This window comes from Sphaerodactylus townsendi, linkage group LG08, assembly GCF_021028975.2.
Source record: "Sphaerodactylus townsendi isolate TG3544 linkage group LG08, MPM_Stown_v2.3, whole genome shotgun sequence".
NCBI lineage: Eukaryota > Metazoa > Chordata > Lepidosauria > Squamata > Sphaerodactylidae > Sphaerodactylus > Sphaerodactylus townsendi.
In genome coordinates this window covers 33,324,698-33,339,216 of record NC_059432.1, presented here as the reverse complement: position 1 = coordinate 33,339,216, position 14,519 = coordinate 33,324,698, and the positions used below count along the sequence as shown (strand labels likewise).

The 14,519-nt window shown below is 41.5% G+C and overlaps 1 protein-coding gene across 3 annotated transcripts in view; it reads left to right on the top strand.

Annotated features, from left to right (window-relative positions):
• The window catches only part of RNLS (renalase, FAD dependent amine oxidase), a 124,316-nt gene that overhangs the window by 81,659 nt on the left and 28,138 nt on the right, over nucleotides 1-14,519 (top strand). For 2 of the 3 annotated variants that reach the window (XM_048506108.1, XM_048506109.1), the window contains exon 5: nucleotides 1,519-1,692. The exons of the other annotated variant lie outside the window; for it this stretch is intronic. In XM_048506108.1, coding sequence (XP_048362065.1) covers nucleotides 1,519-1,692 — 174 coding nt within the window. The remainder of the gene's footprint in view (nucleotides 1-1,518; nucleotides 1,693-14,519) is intronic. 3 annotated transcript variants of the gene reach the window in all.

Genomic DNA, 14,519 nt, shown 5'->3' with positions numbered 1-14,519 from the left:
ATGTTGTTTTAACTGTGGACCCCAGATTCTCCCTTTAAGATGGATTTAAAAGGAGAATTTGGGCTCTCTAGTTTAAACACCATTGAAAGTGATGCTGTTTGGGGGTGGATTCCAGCATCACAGCTGCCACCCATGGGAGGGTCGCAAAACTCAGATTTTGCATCAGGCTCCATTTTCCCTAGCTACGCCTCTGCCCAGAGGGGAGGGCAGAAGGGGCTGCCGGCTGCGAGACCAGCTGGTGGTGGGGCGGGGGAGGGTGTGGCAAGGGAGTCTGCCATCCCCGGCCTCAGAGAGCTGCTTTTATAAGCACTGAGGCCAGGGGGCAGGGTTTGGGAAGACGTGACCCTGCCCCCCCCCCAAATCTACATCTGGTCATTGGGCAGCAGTAGGCACCATTGTAAGGCGTCAGTCTGCAACAGGGAGCATTATGAAGAGTCAGGTGGCAACGGGAGTATTGTGAGGCACCGGGCAGTAATGAGGAGCATTGTGAGTCATCTGGCAGACCGGCAGGGCCGGTTGAATCATCGGGCAGGCTTGCGGAGAGCATTGTGAGGCATCGGGCAATGACAGATGGTTGTGAGGTGTGGAGAAGGCCAGCAGGGAGCATTGTGAGGCAACCGGCAGCATTGTGAGGCATCGGGCAGTGACAGGGAGCATTGTAACGAGTTGGGTGGTAACGGAAGCATTGTGAGACATCAGGCAGTGACACGGAGGATTGTGAGGCATTGAGCAGGCTGGCAGGGAGCATTGTAAGGCATCAAACAAGCTGGTGGGAAGAGTTGTGAGGTGTGGGGCAGGCTAGCAGGACCATTGTGAGGCATCAGGCAGCGGGTAGGGAAAAGGGAAAAAGGTGAAAAAACAGCAGCTCAGGACAGTGACCAATCACGACACAGAACTCACAGCTAAGATGGAAATGAGCCCTGCATAGCGCTTTTTTGGAAGTGTGTCATCACTACATTCCAAAGGTTACACAATGATAGATTAGGACGTTTAATTTATAGCTATTTTAACCTTATTTCTTTTGTTTATGTTTTATGGCCTCAACAATAACATTATTCACTTACGAACTTTATGAGGAACATAAAAACCTTGTTAAAAACTTTTTTCCTAACTGAACTCACTGCAAATTTTATAATTTTTAAATGAATAAATACAAAATAATGCAAGACTAGCCATTACAAGATTTTAGAATAGTTGGGGAAACTTACATAAATGTATAAGAATTCTTTTTAAAGCTGAGTATTGACAACAAGCTAGGATTTCAGAAATAGACTTCTGTAACAAGTATATTCATACATTTCTAAAATTATCTGGTCAGTGTCCACAGAAGAATAACAATGGCCCAGGTATATATATTATGATTTTAAATCATGGCATAGTGCACAATCTTTTCCTAGGCACGTAATAAGTGCTGTTTTAGGGAAAAGATTAAGCAGCTTAACTGTAGTATTATATGCAGGTTTAATGCTCTGAGAGAAAAGTAATTGTCTAATTCCTTTTTTTTTTCCCCTACCACAGTAATTAACAGAAGTCAAAGGCAGCAACTGGAATCCGTGAACTACTCCTCTCGCTATGCTCTGGGCCTTTTTTATGAAGCTGGCACACAGATTGATGTCCCTTGGGCAGCACAGTACATCTCCAGTAATCCCTGCATACGCTTCATCTCCATCGATAATAAGAAGCGCAATATAGGTCAGTGCTCCCATTATTCCCTTTAAACACAGTAACAATGGAGGGTGTAGATCATGGAAAAAAAATGCTACTTAATTGAGTGTTGCTATTCTGAACCGAGCAAGTATTTAACTCCGTGCCATAGGGGATAAAAATTTAATGTCACATTTGGCCCATAATAAAACGCACAATGAAACTAGGAGGGTTTTCAGGGAGGGGAAAAACATTGCCCAGCACATGGTTTATATTACTGCATTTTTATGAAAGCAGTGTCAGAATTTAAATACATACACTCATCAAAATATTGCTTTTCTAAGAAGTAGTTCTGCCGTCCATCAATAGGATCACAACCCTTAGTTGAGTGTGTCAGATCCCAAAAGTAATTGTATATATAATCATGGCCGAGTCCCACTCTTGGAGCGCACATTTTACTGTGGAAAAAATGTTACCGTCATTCAGTATATTTGTGCAAGACTCCTTTGCAAAGAGCTGTTTTTATGTGTCTTCAAGGGTGCATCATTGAAAACAACTGTGAAGAAGACGTTGTGTTTCATTTAATTAAGTACACTGAGGTAGAATGATTCCAGGGAGGGGAAGGGAGATAGTCAGGAACTTCTTGAGTTTAACTTTCACTGGCAGATAATAATTTTTTTAGAATATTGAAGACATTGTATAAATAACTAGAAGCTTATATCTGTACCAGTTCTAAAGCCACCTTTGCTGTACCCCTAAAGAATATTGTCCTTACCCAGCTAGAGTGATATATGTTCTACTATGTATCCCATGTAAAGCTGTGCACAGATGGGCATTATTTGCATGGTTCCAGGCTGGATGCAGTTTCTTAGTGCAGTTCTTGTCACTAGACCAGAATTCATAAATGGGGCCCAATTGACATAGCAGCACTACAAATATCCATATCACCAGTCACTTGTTCACAGTTAAGGGTGAGTTAAACCAGCTCTTTAACTCTTTCCACCATCCCCAGTGGGTGACTATTCATGTTAGTACTGGATATTTTGTTTGACTGAAGGACGTATTGTGATGTGTTCTATGTGGGGATGCCTCTGAAGAGTGTCTGTAATCTAAATTGGTATAGAATGGTTCACCAGAATGCTGACTGGAATGGAAACAATAATGTTGTATTGTTTCACCAACATAGGCTCCCAGTTTGCTTTCAAGTTCAATTCAAGTTGCTATATTGACCCTCAAAGACCTATGCAGCTTGGAGCCAGCATACATTAAAGACCATTCACTCCCATATAGACCTTCCCAACCTGTGCAAACATCTTGAGGTTGCCTTGTTTTGGGGTTTCCTGCCATCTGATACTATATGGAACTTCCTGGTCATGGTACAAAAATTATGGAATGCCCTCTCTGGGAGATTCACCTCTTCCCCCTAACCTGCCCCAATTTCACTAGTGGGTGAAGATTTTTCAGTTCTGTCTGAAATTGTCTCACTGCCTCCCCCCCCCCCCTCCATTTGTATGTTTTGTTTGATTGTTTTATTTGTGTTTGTGTGTTTATTTTAAAGCCTATTTTAATGTTTTTTATGGTTTACCTTTTTGGAAACCGTAACTTAGGTGCAAAGGCAGCATAAAAATGTTTGTAATAAATGAATAAACATAAATACACATTTAAGATGCTTATAGTAGTTTCCATAGATCTCAATCATAGTTCAGTCATAGTCCAATATGTGCTCTGATGCAGTTCTTAATTGAAGTTCTTAATTAAAGTTTTTCCCTTCCCTTCAGCAGAGCACAGCTATGTATGTCCATTCTTTGATTATACACTGTTGACTCTTGTAGGGAAGTGGTAAGGGGTACTCCTGTAAAAGAGTTCCATGTGTGAACTGGTGTCCCCATACCCACCAGGAATTACTGAACAGGTTTAATGTATTTCCGTGCTCACATTCCTTCCTCCAACCACAATTTCCCAAATACAGCTGTCACATTTGACCACCCCTTGCTTAAATTCCCTACTGGCAAATGGGCACACAGAGTCCCCTTTCAAAATCCCCTTTCAAACAAAAAGGGACAAACTGCCAGCATGACTTGAATACTGCAATCGTCAGCAAAGACTCCAGGCCAAAAAGTCAACTGCTGACCTTCATGACTATTCTGAAACCACCGAGAAACTGCAACTAATTTCTTTGAAGAGCTTGAAGGATATACCCCAATATTTAGGTAACAAGATACTGAGATAATTAATCCAAGATGTGATGTATTAGACTGCCATCAGGTTATCTGGACTGAAGAAGCTGGATTCAGTCAGTCCTTAAATTGAGTTCATGGCAGTTTAGTTAATAGAGGTTCTGCTATGTAGCCAAGTTTAATACTTTAATGAAGTCCAGACCTTTCTGTTCCCAGAGCTCAAGGTGCTTACGTATACAATCATTAAATGCTGTGCAGTGATTTGAATAGTCCAAACGAGATGTGATGTTTGTCATGAATTCCCAGAGGAAACTAGAAGCCTTACTGCAGGTGCAAGTCCCCATGGTAACTTAGTATAAAAGCACTGCAGGGGCCTGATTTGGATCAGTACTGAAGTGCATGGGTAGGAGGGCCTCCTGCCTCCCCCCCCCCCCACTTCCACTGGACCATTTTTCAGAACCAAAATCTTCCCAAAACATTTTATGCCCAGCTGGGTGTCTGTGTGAACACTGAATGTGTGCATGTACAATCCTCTGACAAGGCATAAAATACCCCTCTCAGCACTGTTTCAGGTTTTTAAAATGGAGTGAGTGGGGGAGACAGGAGCCTCTTTTCCACACACTCCACATTCTTGACCAGAACTGGGCACCTGTTGTCCTTTTACATGGGAGTGCTTTTACATGGTAGCTGATGTGTGGTGCAAATTCCACGTGACTGATTTCACATCTAGCTTAGCCTACATCTCAAGAATTACTCGTTTTGTACATAGATTCAGTGGAGTGCAAATTATCTTGGTTTCAAGTGTCCATGTGTAATGCACACTCCCACACTGAACTCTCTAGAGTATAAAAGCAGTTCTATCTCAAAAAGTTCTACTGCAGGGAATCTCCCCCTCCAGCAGTGATCATTCACTTACGATGCTCACATCAGTAGATTGTGCTCTTTATGTTATCTTTTCCTAATAAGTAGATTAATGGATAGAGGATCTAAATAAATCTACTTTAATTCTGAAATGTATTATTTAAACATTGTCTCCCTTTGTCAACCAGCAGGTTTTGGGCTTAACAGATATCAGTTTCCTTTCCTGTATCACTTTAATCAGTTTCACTTCATGTGAAATAGGAATGCTTCTCTTTGTTCATGAGTTTTCTGTTGCAGTTATACAATAGATTTAGAACTGTCAAAAGGAGCAGCTGACCACATGAATTGAATGCATGAGAATATCCAGAATCTTCCCCAGTACTGACATCTGCAAAGAATTTCTGTTTCTTCAATGGGAAAAATCATGAAATGTTTGTGTTGTATTTGTGCAATTATTATTTGGAGGTGGGGGTTGGGTTCTTGGCATATGTGTGTCAGTGAGTATCTGTCTGTCTTAATAATGTACCCATCAGTAGAACTCCAGCCAAAATGTGCATTTCAAGTTGCCCCACTTTGAATGACTTGAGTGTCCCTTGCTGGCATTTACTTAGATTGAAGACTATATTCCTTAATTCCTTATTTCAGGATACCTTTGCCTAGCTGGTCTGCAGAGTTATGATGGCAAAAAATGCTATTGTGATGACTCTTCACACTGGCAAGTTTAGGATAAGATCTGTCATGTTTGAAGCGTCTGCTGTTTGAGGGCACAGCTGTGGGCCATATGCCAGGAATGTCTGCCCTCCACACCTGCCCATTTCACCCTGGGCCATGTAACTGCAACAACCCTAATGAATGCATCTGCCATGTAGGTCATTTTGAGAGCCCAACGAAGGTACAGCCTACTTGGATCATAAGAGGTCAAGAACTGGACCTTTGTCCTAAATCCATCATTGAACAAAGAGCAGTGAAGCGTAAGGAGCACTGGAGTGATATGTTTTCTCTTGCAGCTTGCTGTTTCATACATGGATAACTTGGATACACATGAACCGTTCATAAATGAATGTCTTCTATGTTTTCTTATCTTCATTTCTGCCCTCAAATTTGCAATAAATAGTTGTACGAATTTATCCTGATTATACAGAAGAAGATGCAGTGTTCTACTCTGCTGGGTTGGTAAATGCGTTTTCTGAATAGTCTAGCTGTTTTTTAATGTCAGCTACAGCAGAAGTCTCTGTCCTCAGCCATACACAGAGAGAATAGAATTTACATCTCCAACTGTGGGTCAGCATTTACAGTGAACCACAATATCGTTGCAGCTCCATTCCCCTTTAAGGGTCACCTGCTTCTTCTCAGTTTTCGCTTCAGTCAACACCTCTTTCCCCATCTCACTGTTTCTCAGGGAAAAAAATGGCATGTAGGTTTCTGATGTGGAAGATACATTAAACCAAATTTTTTTTTTAATTTTTGCACTACATATACACTGTGGTCATCCCTGTATTTTTAAAAAGAGCCTGTACCGTTATTTTACATGCATTAGTGCACGTATGAAAACGGACCACGGAAATTAACACTTGAGGGGAAACTCACTGTTGGGAAACCTCTCCCAAAGAAAAAGGGGGAAAAGTGGAGTTTTTCCTCTACCCAACTCCTCCTTTTTCCCCTACCCAACTCCTCCTCCTTTTGGAACCAAAGGCATCTGCCAGGGAAATTCCCTTTAACTGACTACTTTTTCCTTTCTTAGTTACCTTCCTTACCCATCTCCACTGGCGTAATGCCCATTGGGCAAGGTGCGCAGCTGCCCAAGGCATCACCTTGTGGGGGGCATCAAAATGCTGGGTTCGTTTTTGGGTATTTTTAGTGGTTTGCCATTTTTGGCCTGCAGGGGGCGCAGTTTTTAGGCTAGCGGCACCAAAATTTCAGCGTATCATCAGGAGACTGTCCTTATGCTACTCCCCAAGTTTGGTGAGGTTTGGTTCAGGGAGTCCAAAGTTATGGACTCCCAAAAGGGGTGCCCCATCCCCCATTGTTTCCAATGGGAGCTAATAGGAGATGGGGGCTACAGTTTTGAGGGTCCATAACTTTGGACCCCCTAAACCAAACTGCGCCAAACTTTGGGGGTGCCATCAGGACAGTTTCCAGATGATACCCTGAAATTTTGGTGCTGATACATCCAAAAATGCACCCCCTGCAGGAACATCCCAGAAATTTGCCCAAGAATCTTTGTTCTGCATTGAGTTTTCTGTATTGCTGTCCATGGGAGTTGCAGGCTTGGGGGGGGGCATTTCTGAAGGCACAGTCTCAAAACTTTCAGGGTCTCATCAGGAGACTGTCCTGATGATACCCCCCAGGTTTGGTGCAGTTTGGTTCGGGGGGGGCAAAGTTATGGACCTTCAAAACTGTAGCCCCCATCTCCTATTAGCTCCCATTGGAAACAATGGGGGATGGGGCACCTCTTTGGGAGTCCATAACTTTGGACTCCTTGAACCAAACCTCACCAAACTTGGGGAGTAGCATAAGGACAGTCTCCTGATGATATGGTGAAAATGTGGTGCTGATATGTCTAAAAATGCACCACCTGCAGGCACCAATGTCCTGGTGCAAAATAAAATTTGGTCGTGGTGGAGTGGCCGCCCATGGGGGGGGGGCATCCAACTCAGGTTTTGCCCAGGGCTACAGTTTGCCCAGGGCTGACTCGTTACGCCCCTGCCCATCTCCATGCTTTTCCTCACCCTTGACCCATTTTGATCCTTTGAAAAGAACTTAGCCTTCCTTGTGCAATTCTCAGAATCCACCCATACACCAAAACAACACTTCTGGGCTGACCACAACCTGATCTATTGCAATCAATCCAATTCCGCTTTTCCTTACCCTGCTGCTGCCTTACCCTGCCAGGATTATCAGTAGTTCCTAAGCACTTCCATCACCATCCATTTTTCCAAGCATCTCTTTCTCCCATACCTTCTGTGACAGTTACCAACACTTAGTCTTATTTTCTGCAAGTGAAATGCAGCACACAAGGAGTTAAGTCAGGACTGCTTGTGATTGGCTGGCTGTGAAAGGCAGAATTCTAAAGACAGTGTAAGGAGATTTTGTTGGGAATTCTGAACAAAGAGTCAGAGTAAGCAGGTGTGTGCCGAGTGGGCTCCATTCTAAGTTGGTTAAGCTACTCTGAGGCCCCTTCCGCACACGCAAAATAATGCATTTTCAAACCACTTTCACAACTGTTTGCAAGTGAATTTTGCTATTCCGCACAGTTTCAAAGAGCACTGAAAGCAGTTTGAAAGTGCATTATTCTGCATGTGCGGAATGAGCCTGAGAGACTGGAGGGTCAGATTAAAAGGAGAGTGTGTACTATGTCCCTGTTGTTAACAAAAGCAGTGCCCAAAATAAGCACATGGGTTGCTTGGTTGTTTTTGTCTTTGAGGAAAATCCCACTTAGATATTAAGCAGGGAAGCTTTATGAGAGTGGCGGTAGAGATAAAGAGAGGAATTAGCTTCCTGAGGGTCAGCTGGAATTCCTGCTTTGTTAAGCAATGTGTGGAACAGATGTATCTAGTGGTGAGAATTGTCTAGAATATAGTGTTTTAAGGAACTGTTTTTTAAAAAAATACTTACCTGAGGGTAAAAGGAAGGTCTTTGCAAATTAATAGTAATACCAACTGAATATAGTGTCCCCAAAACTGGTGTTTTTATATATGGTTAAATACAATTAACTGTAACATCTTGAAGACAAGATAGTGAGTGACCTGAGCCAAGCGTCTGGGCTGACTTCACAGTGTTTGTGAAGAGAGATACTGTAACATTGGGTATATAGTAACAACTCAATACCTTCTTCTTATTTATTAACATTTTTCCTTTACCAAAATCAGTTTTTTATGGTTATATAAATAAAACTTTTTTCTTTCATCACTTTTACTTTAAAGAGCCTCTGGTGCCTGCTTTTCATTTTTTTTCTGACAGAAAAAATGGGTTCTTTTTGTGTTCCCTCAGAGCGGTTTCTCTGCCTGACTGTGAGATGCCCAGCTGAGCAGCTGAAGAGCATTTTTACTGTTCATTATAAATAGAAAGGTGGGAAAAACATAAAGTGAAAAGACATAAAGTAAAATCACCATATTCACGCTACTGCATCACAATATTAACAGACCAAAGTGATGCTCAGGCAAAGCATAGTGACAGTCGAAGCTTTTGGAGGGAAAATCTCCTCGTGGCACTAGTGGGTAGTGAGAAGACACTTGGGGGTGTGCAATACGTTCCAATAACTCTTTTCACACCCCTCTGAATCAGTTGTCTTTGGGTGGAAACATCATATCAATGTGTCAGTACATAAGGAATCTTGATTTAACCAACTGCTTCTGGCAGATTAAAAGCAGGCTAAAATTTACTAAAGCATGCTCATCCTACATGACACAGATTTATAAACAGGAATGGAGGTGGGGGGAAGAGATCTGCCAATATTTGTTGGCAATAATTTGTCTAAGAAAGCCAGCTTTCTCAAGGGGAGTGCACTATATAACTGTTGTAAGGTGTGTTTTTTTTAAAAAAATCATACTGAAGACCAGCAGTTGCAGATGAATTGCTTCCCACAGGACCTCATTATGACATATGGTCCTCCTTCTCTTTTGTGCTCTGTTGTCCCTTGTTAACTTAGTTGAATTTTGCAAATTGCAACTCTGTTCCAAGAAAAGTAGCTGCACAATAGTGCTTATTAGTAGCAACGCAGAAATAGTTGGGATGATGTGTGCGTCTATTTAATCTCAAAGGTTTTGTAAAGGTTTTGTAAGATGGTTCCCTATACTCCATTAAGGAATGGCTATAAAAGGAGCTGAATTAGAAGGCGGGGGAAAAATAAACATTAAAGAAAAGCTGAGAGGATTTTTTACATGAAGATCTTACATAGTTCTCTTCATTTGTTGGATATTACTTGGGATCAACATTTGCCTGATTGTAAGGAAGCACTTGATGACAAAGGTACATTGTTGCCAAATGATAAACATGCAGGCTAAAATTACAATGGCTGTTACACAAAAGGTGGTGATATTTAGTGCGAGCACTAAAATCATGCCAGATTATTCCCTGCTTTTCACTGCAGTGCATGTTTGGCTAGCCCTGTTGCCCAGAACCTTCAGAGAGTGGGCCTTGCCAAAGTGGGTACTGACAGAAAGCATAATTCTTCTTAGACCCTCCTACATGTTTTGTGTAGGCCTCCTGACATAATGCCCATTGCATGGTGCCAGCTTGTGCCCAAGGCATCAAAAATTTGTGAGCTTTTGCTATTCATGGCAAACTTGCAAGGCTCCTTGTCATTCATGAGACATGTTAAAGGAGGACATTCTGAACTAGAATTTGATGGTTATTATGTATAACCTGATCAAGACAGAGAAGTCAATATTTCAGTTAGCAGGACAGGAGTGTAGGAGGTTATTCAAAGGTTAGCTGGTAGAGGTAGATGGAAGCAGAAGGAGGATATACTTGAAACAGGAATAGTTCCACATTTCCTCCATCTCAGGAGGTTCAAACAATTGTTGGGAAGGAATAAGGAACTTCCAGTTGAGACATTGCTTCTGTAATGACTGGGCATCAAGTAAATAGACTGAAGACGTTATGTACCAAGGTAGTCAAAGAGGATTGCTTTAGCTTCATTCCCATTGCAGATCTATGTATATTAGAAGGGAAGAATGTTTGTTTACAGACACGTTTCTTTTGCATCGGATAATCTCTGTTGATTCTTGAAAGAATGCAGTTTGTATAGAGAGCGTTCAACCAGCTAACAGAGCCTGGTGGAAAGTTCTCTCTATTTTCCATTTAAAGTCAAAAGTTCTGTCACTGTTACCAGTTTGTGCATATAGAAATCCTTCAGGTCTTCGAGTACCCCAAGGTACCAGAGCCAACCACCCACCACCCCCAATTGGCACTCCTGCCATCACCATGATACTGACTCCTTGGAAAATAGGTGATCTGATGTTTTGAACTCACAGTCACAGTTAATTGGTAGTTGTTTCTACATCTATGTACATTGTTGATTTCAGGAGGGAGGGAGACTTTGCAATATGACATTGACCCACACAGTCCAGTGAATTGGTTGGTTTGGGCAGTCTTTATTTTTGACCATGACCAATCTCAATAAATAAATGGGCAACCTAATTATTGCAGTATGGGCTTATTCAAAAGCATCTACAGTTTCATTTCACAGGCTCCTAATGTAGTACATAGCATGGATGTTGGCATTCTGTGATTCCTGGCTTTCTTGTTTATTTAAATCCAGGTTCTGTGCTTTAACAAAATGAGTGAATGATAAAATGAGTGAATGAAACCGAGTGAATGATAAAATCTCAGAAGCCAGAGATGGGCTGCTGTAATTTTACATAAAAGGGGGTGTCCTGTGACACCTTAAATACTAACAGATTTATTGTAACAGAAGCTTTTGTAGGCTAAAAACCTGCTTCATCGGATTGACAAGAGCCCACGAAAAGCTTATGAGTCAATAAATCTGTTCATCTTTAAGGTGCCACACTACTCCTCTCTCGTTTGTTGCTCAGCAGACTCGCGTGGCTTCCCTGATGGAATCTACTTTTTTGTTTCTAGAGCAAATCTTACTTTTTCCTCTGTCATCTAATCACTAGCCTTACTCTCCATGCCAGTCAGGCCCATTTCTTCCTAAAGTTCTTCTCCATTCCCATTACTCATGCCAAATATTCCAAAATCCTCACCTTTCAGAAGAAGAATAAAGTGTGCACGGTGAGCAAGCAAATATATGTGGTTTTTCTTCGTTTGCCTAATTAATTCTGGTCACAGTAGTTGGGGATCAAGGTGGGAGGGATGCAGCCATCCTTTCATGAGGGGTGTAGTGCAAAAGGAAGCATGCAAAACTATAGTCAAGTAAATTGAAAATAAGCTTAGAATTGGCTTAGCAGGCATTCTATTTTATTTAACCTGATCTTTTCTCAATCAGGATTAGTGTTTTGGGTGAGGGTTGCTATATGAGACATTTGTAACCCACTGCCATGACCTAGGAATAGACCCAGCTAAACATTCTGAGGAAAAGACATGTCAAGAAGTAAAAACTTGGTATTAAAGGTATATGTCATTCATGTGTGGCTGGTGTATGGCCCTTGCTGCACAGGCTATTTAACTCAGGTCAGGGTGGGATTAAAACTGTTTGGGGTGGGAACTTTGCATGGCTCCCACTCCTAAATCAGCCCTGCCCGGGGTTAAATGGCAGTACCCAAGATGTTCGACAATCGTTTTTTAAATATCTTGGGTTGCCACTGCACCCGTGCGAAGAGCCCCGGGCGACAAGCGCTGCTTTTGGCTGTGTTTTTTTTTTTAAAAAAAAAACTAACCTTCTCTCCTGTGGATCTGCGCAGGGGAGAGTGACTGGTCCTCTGGCCCCCAAGGCGTCAACCACGGCCATGGGGGCCCACTACCTGATCCCTACAGGGCTGTGCAGGGAAGAAGGTAAGATTTTTTTTAAAGGACGCGCCTCCATGTGGAAGTGCGTCCGCAAGCCGCAGCAGCTACGAGACCACTCGCACGGGAGCATGTGAACGGCCCCCAGGGCTGCACTGGGATCATGTATCTCAGTTTGACCCCGCATCCCTGGCCTGTGCGGAAAGGACCTGAGTCTTATCTCTTCCACAAGTGCTCCTCCTTCTGTGTATTAGAAGAGGCTTGTAAAAGAGCAGTATTCCATCTAGTATCTAGAACACCTTGCCACAGGGATGTTCCTGAGCAAGGGAAGAATTCCTCATTAGCAGTAGCTGATGCTGATATGCAAGATCAAGAAATATCCATACATTAAGCTACTCTAGAAGTCATAGCTGGGGTGTGACTTTGTCACCAAACAGGGGGTGTTTCAAGCTGCCTCCATCTTCTTTCTATAGATCTATCAAGTGAATACATGTATATACCATTATAAAAAGCATACTGACCTTTGTAGGACAGTGTTATCCAGAATGATTGGGGTGGGATGGGATTTAATCATGTTTTGAACAAACTGTTGAAATATATCGTGGACTGAATGATAGTCCCATCATGCATGTGTATTCTCTGCACAAGGACAAAATGTCTGTTCTGATCATGCCAACATTAATGTGGTTTTATTTTTAAAAAATCTAGCTCAGCTATGGAATATGATATCCCACATTCTGATGTGTTTTTATAACCAAAATTATCAAATGCAATGCCCTTTTAAAGGAGTGGAGCAGTGGTCTTTTCGATGCCTATGTGATTCAAAGCTAGCCACTATTTGTTGAAATTCTGACCCTCTAATAAGGAATTAGAATCATGGAAGGGGCCATAAAGACCATCTGCTCCAACCCCCTGTTCAGTGCAGGATCATCGTTGACAAGTGTTTGTCCCACCACTGCTTAAAGACTACCAGTGAGGGGGAGCTAACCACCCCCCTAGATTGCCAATTCCACTTTTGAATAACTCTTACTGTAATTTTTTTTTATTCTAATACTCAGCCAGCAGCTTTCTGCTCATAATTTAAACCCATTATTGTGAGTCCTGTCCTCTGCTGCTAACAGGAAGAGTTCCCTGCTTTCTTCTAACTGACAGCCCTTCATATACGTAAAGAGAGCAATCATGTTCCCCCTCAACCTCCTCTTCTCCAGACAAAACATTCCCAGTCCCACAGCCTTTCCTCATTGGCTCAAAGGTGTAATGTGTTTCATAATGCAAGGGGAGGCGGTTGTATACTGTCTTCCTTTGTAGCATATGTTCACAGTAAATCTTCATAGCCTAGTCTGCTTTTTAAATATCAGTCATGTTTATAACCAGATATGTAGGAAACTGGGAATTTGTCAACATAAATTTCCCAATTTATATGTGTAAAATTTGAGAGACTTTACATTCTGTGGGAACTTCTGAATTCTAGTACCATTAAACTGAATTGCATTATCAAATCTTCTGTGGCTATCTTTGCAGGCATGAGATTTAAAAGAAATTTGCTTGAGCTCTACCTGTTTTTGCATATCATTTTTTTTCTATAGGGTAGAATCCCTATCTCAGCATTTTGCTTCACCACCGCTTTACACACACTTATTTGCTTTATAGCACCTTTTATAGTCTGCCTTTTCCTTACAAGGACACTGAGAAAATTATTCACTAAGATAACAAAAGCCTAAACAAGTTATCTGCCATTCTCTTTGTATGGGTCCCTTTAGTCTATACATTACAATGATTCCTTGTGGGATAGAAGCAACTTAGCAAGCCAAGTGAATTTTTAATAGGAGAATCAAGAGCAGCCCATCCATTTGCAAACTAGTACATTAACGTCAGTGCTGACATTTCAGAGGAAATTCCAAGTTTATTTTTAGAGTTGAAGGAATTTATTTTTATTCATTATTCATAGCAAGATACATCTTATTAGACTGGAGACGATTTTTCTCTGCAGAAAAATACTGTGACAATTTAGAGACATCCAATCCAATCAAATAATTGATCACCAACTCTCCTTTTTGTAGTATGACTGTACAACAAAACAAGGCTGCCATTTTTTCTTTTTAAGAGCATCTGTTTTCCATTCAGATACATTGAAGACAGAAAGGGAGAATCCCTCAGAAGATTATCTTTCTCCTATTTCAGTCTACAGTTAAATGCCACTGTGATGGATGCTGACTTCTAGTATTAGGTTTATTTTTTGTTATTCATTTTTAAATCGTTATCCTGTATTCTCAGTCCATTAGACTCTTGAAATGTCTAACAACATATATAATTATACAACAACAGAAGCACAATGAAATCCATAATATAATTTAAACCCAATATAGCAGCAAGCTGATGTATAAAAACACACTCAGTTTTATTCTGCCTTCAGTATCCCAAAGATCTCAG